The sequence below is a fragment of the Acanthochromis polyacanthus genome, chromosome 9, assembly GCF_021347895.1.
Source record: "Acanthochromis polyacanthus isolate Apoly-LR-REF ecotype Palm Island chromosome 9, KAUST_Apoly_ChrSc, whole genome shotgun sequence".
Lineage (NCBI taxonomy): Eukaryota > Metazoa > Chordata > Actinopteri > Pomacentridae > Acanthochromis > Acanthochromis polyacanthus.
In genome coordinates, this window is record NC_067121.1 from 3,667,442 (window position 1) to 3,681,652 (window position 14,211).

At 39.2% G+C, this 14,211-nt stretch overlaps 1 protein-coding gene across 1 annotated transcript in view; it reads left to right on the forward strand.

Moving 5' to 3' along the window:
* Positions 1-1,365: 1,365 nt before the first annotated feature.
* Positions 1,366-14,211, forward strand: part of kcnq3 (potassium voltage-gated channel, KQT-like subfamily, member 3) — a 133,153-nt gene continuing 120,307 nt past the window's right edge. The window contains exons 1-2 of the mRNA XM_051953914.1: positions 1,366-1,967; positions 2,374-2,776. Coding sequence (XP_051809874.1) covers positions 2,460-2,776 — 317 coding nt within the window. The 5' untranslated portion in view covers positions 1,366-1,967; positions 2,374-2,459. The remainder of the gene's footprint in view (positions 1,968-2,373; positions 2,777-14,211) is intronic.

Here is a 14,211-nt window from a genome sequence, read left to right on the forward strand (position 1 = left end):
AGGACGGGCATAAAGTAGCGGCTTATAGTCCGGAAAGTACAGCAGTCTGACAGTTAGCATGTTAGCCTGACAGCTAGCCTCATAGTTAGTCTGTGAAATATGAAAATCATCCAGAAAAAGTCTGAAAGGAACAAAAACATATAAAATATACATTTAAACACAACAGAGTTAATTTGAGAAAAAACCAACCAGAAACATGAGGGCAGCAAACAGGGCGTGTGCTTTATTATTGTTTTGTAGGTTTCAGGTGAGTTTCCAGAGTTAAATTCGCTTCATTTAGAATAACCTGAGAGTGATTCAGACCAAATGAAATAACCCTGACCTCTGTCTGCCAGGTTTTATTTTTAGCATCAGGACGTTTTAAACTAAGACGAAGGTCTGAAGCTGCAGTAAATCCTCTCTGAGCTTTAACGAGTCGCTCTGAACAGCAGCAGACAGCTGGAGTCAAATTATTGCTTTTTCAATTACAGACTCGTTGGGCCGTTTTTCATCCAGATAATTAGTCAAATCCGCCGACCGCCAACGATTAAGCAGAAATACTAAAGGCCACCAAGACACGCAATCAATCTATTTTAAGATTGTTCTGCTCCGTTCTTCTGGGTGAAGCCTCAGAGCGCTGCCCGATAATTCCTCCGTTCTGCTGGAATCAGGTCCATTAGTAGGAATGTTTCCACGTTCTACACGCTGGTTTTCTGTGTTTGGCTGGATGTGTGCAGTTTCACATGTTTTCTACTGATTTCCAGGATTTACATCATCACTAAACAACGACAAAGACACACAAAACAACAAGACATAGACACAAAACAACCTCGAAGAAACACAAGATGATCACAGAGACACAAAACAACCACAAAAACAACCACAAAAACACACAACAACCCAAAAGAGACACGAAACAACCACAACGACACACAAAACAACCACATAAAACAACCACAAAGACACAAAACAACCCAAAAGAGACACAAAGCAACCACAAAGACACACAAAATAACAAGACATAGACATAAAACAACCAAAAATAGATACAAAAACAACCACAAAGACACAAAACAACCACAGAGACACACAACGCAACTGCAAAGGCACGCAATGACCACAAAAGACACAAAATGACTATAAAAAGAAATGAAACACAATGGCAGCAAAAACACATCACATCAACACAAAGACACAAAACAACTACAGATAAATATAAAAGAACCACTAAGAGACACTAAATGACGACAAAAAACTACAAAAAACAACCAGAAGAGAAACAACTACAGAGACACACAACGAGCACAAAGGGACAAAACGGTGACAAACAGACACACAACCTCACCAGAACAGGTGGAAATGAGACCAAGGGACTTTCTGACGTCTTTTTGCTCCATGTGTGGATGTGATGTGTGTCTTTGTGGTTGTTTTGTGTCTTTGTAGTTGTTTTTTTGTCTGTGGTTGTTTTGTGTCTCATTGTGGTTATTTTGCATCTCTTTGTGGTTGTTTTGTGTCTCTTTTTGTTGTATTATGTCTCATTGTGGTTGTTGTGTTTTTCTGGTTGTTTTGTAGTTTTGCATCATCTTGTAGTTTTGGTGTTTACGCTGCAGATCACGTCTTTGTGTTGTTGTTGTTGTTGTTGTTTATGTGTCACTGTTTGTCTTGGTGCTCCATCTTAAGCATCTCATCTATCAGCATTATTGCGCATGACTGTGCACATTCAGCTGTCTGTTTCCACGCGTGTTTTCCCGCTGAGCGCGTCAAGGTGTGAGCTCGTCTTGTGCGCATGCATGTGTGAGTGTGCGCGCACGTCGCGGCTGCGTTGCTGCTGCTGAAAGGCTGCTGGTCTGCTCGTTGCTGCTGCTCCGCTTCACTTCCACCGCCGACCTCCTCTCCGTCTCCACCCTCCGCCTCGGCGCCGCTTCCTCTGCGGGTGGATGGAGGCTGGGAGCCCCGGAGAGACGCGCCATGGCCGGGATGCGCTGCTGGTGGGTGTCGGTGCGGCCGCTCGGAGCTCCGTTGTGTTTCCTCCCATAGGTGTCTGCTTCATGTGCGGTGTGTGTCGGTGGTGTGTGTGTGTGCAGCTGCTCTTTGTCTCCGCTGTGTGTGTGTGTGTGTTTTCAGGGCTTGTTGCTGCCTCTTCATCCCCATCAGGTGCCTTTCTCCTCCTGAGGCTGGAAGCTCCAGGATGTTGAGGGCATCTCGGCAGGTTTGAGGAGTGAAGCGGCGCAGAGCGAGTTTCTGCTACTTTGTGTCGCTGTGCTGCTGTGTGTTTGTGTGTCCGTGGTTCTGCTCTGGTCCTATCGGCTGGTTCTGGAGCGGTTTTTACGCACGGTGGAGCCGCAGCGGTCTCCGGTCCTGTAACGCCGCTGTGTGTCTCCTTCTCCCCCGCAGACTCCTCAGACCCTCCCTCAGATGACCCGCGGCTGAGCTCCGGGTGATCATGGCATGCTGCCCCCGCCGGGCATCCAGCACTGACCATGGGGCTCCGGTCCAGGACCGTCGCTAGCGGCTCGGAGGAGCAGAAGAAGCCCTCCTCCGGCGCTCCTCCCGGGGACCTGCTGGACCAAGGCACCGGGGGAGCGGACAAGGATGGCGCCCTGCTGCTGGTGGCCTCGGGCCGGGACGACTACAAGCGGGGCTCTCAGGGCATCGGCATCGGGCTGCTGGCCAAGACCCCCCTGAGCTACACCCGGCCGGCCAAGAGGAATAACATCCGCAAGAGGAGGATCCAGAACCTGATCTACGACGCGCTGGAGAGGCCGAGAGGATGGGCGCTGCTCTACCACGCGTTCGTGTGAGTATCTGATGGACGGAGCCGCCGAGCTCCACGGCCCCATGTTTGAGCTGGAGATGATGAGATGAATGTTTCCTGAAGCTCTGCCAGGCTTCAGCTGCTTCAGTCCTCCAAAGTTTGGCCGCTTGAACCCCCAAAGTTACATAAGAGAAGCTGCAGCAGATGGCTGATGTGTGATCAGATATTAGTGTTTCCAAACAGGCTGCCTTCAGCTGCAGAGGCTTTAACTGCAGATTCAGAAGGTTTTTCTGTATTTAGGTCACAGATTTCATGATTTGGATGATAAAAATGTCCAGTAATTGGTTTGTTCCAATGATTTTGCTCATTTTGTGTCTCTTTGTGGTTCGTTTTTGGCTTCCTGGGTTTGTGCTTGCAGTCAGAGTGATATATTGTTCTGTTTTTTAGATCCCAGTTGGATTTCACTGGAGATGGAGTTGTTTTTTTCTGTTTGACTGCAGTCAGGTCACAGATTTGGTGATTTTGATGTTAAAAGAAGCCAAAAACTGTAAATCTGGGTAGAATTTGGTTGTTCTGTTGAAATATTGGATCGTTTTCTGTCTAAAACAAGCAAAACGTGGGGAAAAAAGTGAAATAAAGGATTTGTTTCAGTGATTATGCTCTGGTTTTGCTTCAGGTTTCACGTCTTTTTCTTAACTTTCTGCTGGTTTCTGTCTCTTTGATGGATCTGTAGTTGTAGTCACTGAAATATTGGCTGTTTTTTGGATCTCAGTTGGATTTTACTGGAGATTGAGTTGTTGTTTTTTTTCTGTTTGGCTGCAGTCAGGTCGCAGATTTGGTGATTTTGATGTTAAAAGAAGTAAAAAACAGTAAAATTGGCACGAATTTGGTTGTTCTGTTGAAATATTTAATTATTTTTTGTGTCAAACAACCAAAAAATATTAGATATGCATCCAGTAATTGATTTATTTCAATCATCTTGCTCTTGTTTTGTCTCTTTTTGTCAGTTTGTTTCCTTTTACTTCAGATTTTGGTGGTTTCGTGTCTCTTTGTGGTTTGTTTTTGGCTTCCTGGGTTTGTGCTTGTAGTCAGTGACACATTGGTCTGTTTTTTTTAGATCCCAGTTGGATTTTACTGTAGGTTTAGATTTTTTTCTGTGTTTGGCTGCAGTCAGGTCACAGATTTGGTGATTTTAAACATAAAAGAAGCCAAAGACAGTAAAATTGGCTCGAATTTGGTTGTTCTGTTGAAATATTTAATTATTTTTTGTCTCAAACAACCAAAAAATATTAGATAAGTGTCCAATAATTGCTCTGTTCCAATGATCTTGCTCTGGTTTTGTGTCTCTTTTTGCCAATTTCTGTCTTCCTGCTTCAGGTTTTAATGGTTTTGTGTCTCTTTGTGGTTCTTTTTTTGGCTTTCTGGATGTGATTTGAATGATAAATTGGTCTGTTTTTGGCTCCCAGTTGGATTTTACTGGAGATTGAGTTGTTCTTTGTGTGTTTGGCTGCAGTCAGGTCACAGATTTGATGTTAATAGAAGCCAAAAAGAGTAAAATTGGACAGATTTTGGTTGTTCTGTTAAAATATCGGATCATTTTCCGTCTAAAACAAGCAGAAATAGTGAATTAAAAGCTAAATAAATGGTTTGTTCCAATGATTATGCTCTTGTTTTGCATCTCTTCACTTCAGGTTTCACGTCTTTTTCTTCACTTTGTCGCTGCTTTCTCTGTTTTTCATGAATTTGTAGTTTTAATCATTGTAATATTTGGCTGCTTTTTGGATCCAAATTGGATTTTACTGGCGATTCAGTGTTTTTTTTGTGTGTTTGGCTGCATTTTGATGATGCAAAACCGTAAAATTGAGATGAATTTGGTTGTTGTGTTGAAACATCAGATTATTTTCTGTCTAAAAGAACCAAAAATACTAAAAACAATCCAATAATTGATTTGTTCCAAAGACTTTGCTCTTGGTTTGTGTCTCTTCTGTCAATCTGAACCATTTTTCTTCACTTTGTGGTTGTTTTTGTCTCGCTGGTGGACCTTTAATTGGTGATATTTTGTCTGCTTTTTGCTCTCAGTTGGATTTTGACTTCATTTTGTGTGTTTGGCTGCATTCAGGTCATGTTTTGGATGATTTGTGAGTTAAAAGACGCCAAATAAGTGAGTCTGAGTTGTATTTGTTTGCTCCGTTATGAAACTCAAACATCCATTGATTGTTTTGTCTTTAAAGCAACAGATAATAGTCAAATAAATGTTAAGTAAGTGATTTGTTTCAGTGATTTTTCTTCTTGTGTTGCTTCTAATTTTCCTCTTTTTACTCCACCGTGTTGCTGGTTTTGTCTCTGGTAGATTTGTAGCTTCAACTTAGACTTTTATTGGACTTTTAGTTGTTTTTGTGTTCTTTTGATTCCACTTCTTCTGGGTGAAAAATATCTAATAAATGAGAAAACAATCAGAGGAATTTATGACGAGTAAAGCAGGAAGCTTCTAAATGAACAGTCAGCTGTTTTCAGGTTGAATAACGGAGTTCATGAGCTGGAAAATCTAAAAACAATCTTCATGTGTAGTGAAGAGTGACGCTGAAGAGCAGCTCTGAGCCGCTTTTTATCCGTTAACCTGCAGAAACGTGCTGAAGAACCACCAGCAGCTGATTAACCTCCATGTCTGATCAGCCTCTGCTGTCCTCAGCAGTCTGACGTCGTTTCATTTCTCTGTTCTCTGATCTGTCAACTTCTGAGCTCGTTTGGACCAATTTTCAGCTCAGCTTTCACAAACGCTGCGTTTGATTTTTATTACAGTTTGAAAGAACGACAGTTGACACCAGTGAGAGGAAAACAAGCTGTTTGTTTGTTCAACAAACGACTGAAGCAACAACTAAACAAAGAAGTGAAGCTACAACTGAACAAACATCTAAATAAACAACTGAACAAACAACTGAACAAACGTCTGAACAAACAACTGAACAAACATCTAAATAAACAACTGAACAAACAAACAACTGAACAAACAAACAACTGTTTCAGTCGTTTATTCAGTTGTTTGTTTAGCTGTTTAGTTTCTTTAATCATTAGTTTTGATGTTTGTTTAGTTGTTTGTTTTGATGTTTGTTTTGATGTTTTAGTTTGTTTTGATGTTTGTTTTGATGTTTTAGTTTGTTTTGATGTTTTAGTTTGTTTTGTTGTTTGTTTTGATGTTTTAGTTTGTTTTGATGTTTTAGTTTGTTTTGATGTTTGTTTAGTTTGTTTTGATGTTTGTTTTGATGTTTGTTTAGTTTGTTTAGAAGTTTTAGTTGTTTGTTATGATGTTTGTTTAGTTTGTTTTGATGTTTGTTTTGATGTTTGTTTTGATGTTTGTTTAGTTTGTTTTGATGTTTGTTTTGTTGTTTGTTTTGATGTTTGTTTAGTTTTTTGATGTTTGTTTAGTTGTTTGTTTGATGTTTGTTTAGTTTGTTTTGATGTTTGTTTAGTTGTTTGTTTTGATGTTTGTTTTGATGTTTGTTTAGTTGTTCCTACTTTTGACATTTTTTTGCTCCAAGTTGGGCTTTCACTGGACTTTTAGCTGTTGTGTTGTTTTTTAATAAAAAAGTTAAAATGGATTTAAAGTCTGTGGTTGACCTAATGGAGAGCCTGTAATCTGAATTATTATTGGAAACTTGATATAACGGCATTAAATTGAGCTATAATTCGTCCCCACTGGTTTTCTGTCATATTTTGGACTTTATGAGAGACGAAAATGTGTTTAGTTTGATGTTATTAAAGTGCTTTAAACTTAAAGAGAATCTGTCATCTGAATATTATTGAAAATGCAACATAATAGCAAATATGTGGGCTTTGCTTCTTCCTTTTTTATTACTGTTCTGCCTTTTAAAACCAGAAAATATGGAGGAAATGAGAATTAAGTGATTTTTGCTTCTCGTTTTGTGTCTTTTTGATCCGCTGTGATGTGGTTTTTTGTCTCTTTGGTGGATTTCTACTGATATTTCTGACAGTTTTTAGCTCCAGGTTGGATTTTTAGTAGATTTTTGTGTCTAAAGTGATTTAAAAGTCTGTAGTTGAGCTAATGGAGAGTCTATAATCTGAATTCTTCTTGGAATTGTGTTGTATGAAGAAATAATTGTCCTGACTGGTTTTATGTCAAACTTTGGACCTCATGAGACAGAAGAGCATTTAATTAGATGTTATTTGGTGTTAAAAGTGTTTAAACTTGTGTAATTCAACTTACAGAGAGTCTGTCAGCTGATTTATTTTGTTGAAAATGTGACATAATAGTAAATAATTGAGCTTCATTTCGACCTTACTGGTTTTATGTCGTGTTTGGGACGCTGTGAGACAGAAAACTGTAAAGCTCTGCATCAGTTGATTATTTTACCTTTAAATGAAGAAAATATGGGGGAAATGGGAATTAAGTGATGTTTGCTTCTCTGTGTTTTTGTGTCTCTGATGGATTTGTAGTAATAATTTTGATTAATTAAGTTTTTGGTTCTGTTTTGGAGTTTCAGTTGATCTTTGTGTTTTAAAATGGTTTAATAGCCTGTAGTTGAACTTTAATCTGAATTATCGTTGGAAACTTTTTAAAATGCTAAATAACTGAGCCTCACTTCGATGCTACTGGGTGTTTGTTGTCGTACTTTAGACCGTTTGAGAGAGAAACCTGTATTTACTGAGATAATATGTGGTGTTAAAAGTCCGTAATCGACCTTCCAGACGGCGTCAGTGGAGTTCTTGGAGTCTTCCAGATGGTTTTGGTTCAGTTCCTCCTGACAGTCTGAACTCAGGGCAGCAGAGTCCTCCCTCCTGACTCAACAGTTTATTTGTCGGAGGGAAACCCTGGAGGACGCTGAGTCACGGCGTGTTTTCTCTGCGACATATGCAGCTTCCAGTATGGCCGCCCATATGGCTGCTGGTGAAAACGCTGAAGCTGAGAACCGTGTCACGTTTGCTGTGAAATCACCATGATGTCATTGGTGACATCAGCGGCGAGGTCACCTGAGGTCGAGATGGAAGTTTGGTTAAATCAGATCATGTGAGATGAACTTTTTTCACTTTTTCTGAAACCAGAACAATTCTAAGATCCACCGCTTCTGTTCCACATGTTAATTTATGTAACCATGATGGAAACGACTGTAAAGTTCAGATAAAGGAACATTTTCCTGATGATGCACAGCACTAATTAAAGCCAGCAGCTCACACAGATTCATGCAAACTAAAGCACTTTTTCTCATTTTAAATTAAGGCCACAGATGAATTTTCTGTTTTTTTGCTCCACTGTGGAGCAAAAACTGGTTGATTTCAACTCTCCTACCACAAATACTCAATAAAGCATCAAATGTGTAAAATTCCACCTCTGAAATAATTTGGTCTCCAACTGAATTTCCCCTTTGGCCACCTGTTGTTTCTTTATCTTAAATATAGAATTGTGATGGTTTTCCTGCAGGCTGGATTTGTTGTTGGTCTTCTGAACGCCACCAGCGGGTTTGACACTGATGTTCAAAAATAAGCCAAATGATAGAATTTATCAGCCAATTTTCACTTTAAAAAGCAACTAAATGTGATTGTTGTTCAAATATTTAACTAATAAATCCAAAATGCTCAATCAACAGTTGAAAATGATCTGATCTAATGAGACCACAAACGACTCAAAAACTGACCAGAATGACAGTCCTTGTTCAAAATGTCTGGAAACCTCCTCAAAAGAAGCAAACGTTGTTAAAATGACTTTTTTTTTCTAAACCAAAGTGGATTTTACCAAAAACTACTCAAAATTTGTCCAAAAATTTCTAAATAGTTAAAAATAACTCAAAAGCGACTCAAAATTAGTCAGAAATGTCAAGATATTTTTTAAATGTCCAAACAGTTAAAAATGATATGATCTAATCAGACAAAACTCAAAAATAGTGGAGTGACTCAAAAACAGATCAGAATGTCTTCATAATTGTTCAGAAGGGCTTGAAACTCATTAAGAAGCAGCAAACATTGTTACAAATGTTGTTTTTTTCCTGAAAAGAAGTTGAAATTTCCAAAAAAACTGCTCAATATTTGTCCAAAAAAATGCAAAAATATTTTAAAATCGCTCAAAAACGACTCAAAATTTGGCAAAAATGTCCAAACAATTTCCATAATGACTCATAATTTATTCAAAATGATTTGAAAACTTTCCAAAATAACAAGAAAAGGGATTCTGGGAGCAGACAATAGTCAGAAAACGTTTGTTTTTTCTGATCCCTTCATGTCGTTTTGAAAAGACATTTCTGAGCTCTTCTCATGGTTGTTATGTTTCTGTAGAGGTTCAACACTTCACACTGCAGACGGAGGAAAAACCCTCCATCACTGCTTTAAACATTATTTACATCCTTTCCATTAAAGCGTCTATATATTACTTAATTATCCAGAATGAATGCGTCACAGAGCAGCTGGAGTCCAAAGTGGTTCGAGTGTTTTGCTTCAGGATAATTCAGCAGCTCTGCTTGATGGCAGACGGAGAATTCCTCAGCGATGATAAGACAGCAGCATTTCAACGTGAATAGGAAGGAAAAGGAGGTGGGATAAAAGAGCAGGGACAGACGGACGGATAAAGGAAACAGAATGAACGGTGTTTAGTCTTCGGCGTAGAGTGAAACGCGACGTCTATCTGAGCAAAAACATAACAGCCAGTGATGTCAGAAACTAAGACAAAGAACCAAATGAGTGCAGATTTGGTCCTTTCTGCTCTAAATCTCAGTTTAAAGTTGCTCCTGACAGGCTGGCAGCTTTAAAAAAAATATCCCAGATAATTGAATTACAGCTGCCAGTCCTTGTCCTGCCTGAGGGAGTCCGCTATCAGCCGGGCGACGTCGGTTCAGTCCGGTCCTGGTGGAGTTCAGGAGCTCCGACGATCCCAGAGGACGAATCAGAGGATAAAATGAGACGGAGGTTCATTTAAATGAAGTGGAAAAAGGCCTGTAGAGGGATTTATTATATGTAAAACAGCAAGAAAAGAAGCAAGGAACTCTAACGAATGAGGCAAAACGAAGAAACCACCACAGTACAATGGAATTAAATTTAAAAACCATTCTTTATTGGCTCTAAATGGAATTAAAGCTCTAGCTAAGTTTCACAGATGCAGCTTAATAATGTTATTTCCCTGTAGCCTGTAAATGTCCTCATTTAACTCTGTTCAAACCTGATTTTTTTGGTCATTTTTTTTCTTTCTCTTCTTCAACTGTGTGCAAATAATGTAGACGCCTTCAGTGTTTAGATTCTTCTTCACAACGCAAACCTGTGAAGGAGCTGCTGGACCGTCTCAGAGTCACTGTGTTCGTCTAAAACTAAGTCTGATGAGTCTGAAGTTACACCTGGAACCACCTGGAGTAAAATTTAATATCAGACTACAATGAAGTCCAAACAAAGGCCAGTAACAGTCTGAAATTAAGTTTGAAACTAGTTCAGAATCAGTCTGAAACCAGTCCAGAACAAAGTCCAAAGACCCAAATCAGTCTGAAAGCAGTCTAAAACGAATTCCAAGCAACACCTGATACGAGGTCAAGAACCAAGTCTACATCCAGTCTGAAATGTAGCTCAAAACAAAGTATTAAACTAAATTTGATTTGAAGTTGTAAACCAAATGAAACTAAGGCTGAAACTGGTCTAATCTTAGTCTGGAACCAGTTTGAAACCAATAATAACTGAGGCAAAACCCAATCTTAAACAAAGTCTGGCAGACGTCAAAGACAAGTTCTAAATGTCTAAAACAGTCAAAAACCAAGCCAGAAACTAGCCTGGAATCAGCCTGAAATGAAGTTCAAAACCAGTCTCAGTCCAGTCTGGAACCAGTTTGAAACCAGTCTAAACCCAGTCTGAAAACCAGCCTGAAACAAGCGTCAAAACAAACTAAATCCAAAACCACTGTGAAATACCAAGTCTGAACTAAAACCTGAAACCCAGTCTGAACCATGTCCAAAACAACGGCCAAACTAGTCCAGAAACAGGTCAATGACTAAGACCTAAACCAGTCTACACCAGCCTGTACCAGTCTAAATACAGTTTTAACGTCTGCATCCCGTCAAAACTAGTGTACATCTAATGTAAAGCAGTCTAAATCCAGTTTAAACCAATCTAAACTGGTCTAAACCAGTCTAAATTTAGTCTAATCTGGACTAAATCCAGTCTAAACCAACCTAAACCGGTCTAAGCCAGTCTAACTTGTCTAAACCAGTTTGAACCAGTAGAAATCATTCTAAATCCAGTATAAACCAATCTAAGCCAGTCTAAATCTAGTCTACATCAGTCTAAATCAGTTTATACCAGTTTAAATCCAGTCTAAACTCAGGCTTAACCAATCTAAATCCAGTGTAGATGCAGTCTGACCTGTCTAAACCGGTCTAAATTGTCTAAACCCAGTCAAAATAAGTTTACACCAGTAGATACCAGCTTAATCCAGTCTGTATCCAGTCTAAGCCAGTTCAGACCAGTTTTAAACTAGTCCACATTCAGTCCACATCATGGTCTGAAACCTCATAAGTACCTTTATGTGTGTTTACAAGAGCTGAGGCTGTTTTTAAAAACAGTTATTGATCTGAATCACTTTTTATTTTCCTCTTTTTCACACCTTGATCAATAAAAACTGATCAAGTCTTCAGTCTTAGTCTAACTTTACCGATTAAAAATCTTCATCAGAGTTTAAGGTGAAGCTTCAGTCCTGTTTTACCGTCATGTGACTCAGATGTGGTTTCCACGGTTACGATGCAGTGAGGGAGTCTGATTCGTCGGACTGCAGTACCTCCATCTCTGGAGTACTCTGGTACCAGAACTCTGGTTTCCATGACGACGGGGTGAAACGTGATCCCGGGTGGAGGCCGGGAGTCGGGTCGGGCCGGAGGGAAACCGGAGACGTCGGACGTCAGCGGATTCGGTGGCAGATCGGCTCTGATCTTTAACCTCGTCCTGGCAAAGCGACAAGCTGACAGCAACTCCCACAATGCACTGCTGCACAGAGACCAGCCTGTAAGACATGCATATATACATCCAATAAAAACCTGTAAAAATCTGGCAGCAAAGGGTCAAAGATATGTTTAAAGAAGTCCTGTTAAACATGGTAAAAATGACAGCAGATATCTGTAAAATCATATTTCTAGATGATTTATCTTTATTTTCAGTCATTTTTAGGTGCTGTTTGCTTTTCTTTTCTGTCACTGTTTTCTGTTTTTCAGTCTTTATTTTCTGCTGATTTCAGTCTTTTCCTGTTGATTTTAGTCTTTATATTCTGTAGTTCTCAGTCCTCGCTTTCGTCTGTTTCAGCTGCAGTTTGTTTTGTTTTAGTTGTTTTTAGTCTTTGTTTTCGTCTGTTTTAATTTTGGTCTGCTTTGTTTTTGGTCACCGTTTGTTGATGTTTGAAATCACTGTTGGTTCTTTTCAGTCTTCACTTTCTTTGTTTTAGTCTTTAGTTTTAAACTAATGAGATAAAATGGTGCAAAGCATGGGCTCATCTGTCGTATTAATCGTCACGATTAAGCTTTTTTTTGGTGCAGAAGTCTAAAAACCTTTGTAGCATTGCGTTGTGGTGTTTTTACTCACTGTTTCCTTTCATTTTCTGCTGCTGCTGTTTGCTGTTGTTTACACTGTAAAAAAGTTGTGCTTACGTTTAAACATCAGAACTTCTTGGATTCAACGGATCCGTGCAAATGGTTTTCAGTCAGCGTTCACGTTTGTTTTTAGTCACTGTTTTACATCTTTACTTCTGTTGTTTTCAGTCTTTATTTTCACTTTCGGCTGATTTCTGCAGCACTTTGTTTTGTTTTTGTCTGTTTTCAGTTGTGGTCTGCTTTGTTTTTGGTCGCTGGTTTCAGTTGTTTTCAGTCTTTGTTTTCAGCGTCTGTGATGTGTTTACTGTCAGCTGATAAACCAGGATATTCCCGCTCAGTGCTTAACTGGGCCTCTTTGTGAAGCGGCTGTTTGCTAATGGACTCTGTGGTTGTGGTCATTTAGTGTAATGACATTTATCTCCCGCTACGTCGGACCGATGGGACTCGTTCTGCAGCCGAGCATCGCATTAACCAGAAATTTCATCACTTGGAGCTCAAAAAAGATGCTTGTTGAATCGTTTGCACTGATTATTCTGCAGATTATTTTATTTATTCACAAATTAGTTCACATTTAATGCTAAAAATTTCATTCACGTGTTGTTTTGTCTGAACAGCCTCAAGTTATTCAATGAAAACAGCTCAAAGTTGCATTTTTAGAAGCTGGATTTGGAGAATTTTTGGTGTTTTTTTTTACCTGAAATGTGACTGAATGATTAATTGTGACCAAAACATCAGAGAAAGAAGAATTTTCAACCTTTTTAGCTCATCTGTAAACAATTAGGCCATAAAATGATGGGATCACTTGACACATTAGCATGTTTTGGACTTATTCTGTTCATAAATGCACCTCCAACTTTGACCCAATGGTGGCGCTGCCGTCTAGGAGCTGCAGACACCACATTTTAATCTGATCTTTGGTTGCAATTTCTCCATTTTTGTACCAATTATCATGAAAATCAGTTGTGATTTAGTTTCTTATTTCTGGATCGAAGACGGGAATTTCTCTGTTGAATCGTTGCCAAACCGTTCCAAAAACTAAACCAGTCAAAGCATGTCTAAATCCAGTCTAAACCTCTCTGAACCAACCAAGCTCAGTCTAAGTCCAATTTAAAACCAGTCTGAATCTTCTCTAAAGTAGTCTAAACAATCCAGCTGAAACCAGTCTAAACCCAGTTTAAACCAGTAGAAACCAGCCTAGATCCAGTCTAAACCAGTCTAAATCAGTTTATATCAGTCTAAACTCAGCCTTGACCAGTCTAAACCCAGTTTAAATGCAGTGTAAACCAATCTAAGTTGTCTAAACCCAGTCGAAACAGGTCAAACCAGTAGAAACCAGCTAGATTCATTCTGAACCAGTCTAAATTCAGTGTAAACCGGTTTTAAACCAGTAGAAACCATTCTGAACCCAGTCCTTCTATGTGCCTTGATGTGTGGATAATTATTGATCTGGTTTATTTTTTATTTTCCAGCTGGGACTGAACTTGAAAGCTCCTGATGATGACCCAGTAAAACGAGCAGCAGAAAACGTCTTTGAAGGCGTTTCAGGGTCGACTTTTTGTTCTGATCCCGTTTTTTTACTGCAGAAATCCACCGTTAGTCCTGAATAATGTGACTGCAGGAGGTGATGTTTGGTGAAAAAATGACTTGTTTTCTGCCGCAAATAAACAGAAAAGGAAAATTTAATGAAAAAGGTGATTTTGAGTTTTGATGTGTTTAGATTTTTTCAGCCGTTTTATGTCTTTTTGAGGGTTTTTGCACCTTAAATTGGTGATTTCGTGTCTTTTTGATAGTTTTGCATACTTTTTTACTCGTTTTGCAGGCATTTTTTGACATTTCATGTCTTTTTGTGGTCTCTTTACATCTCCTCTCCGTCTTTTCGAGTCATTTTTTCAGTCATTCGACATCTTTTTAAGGTTATTT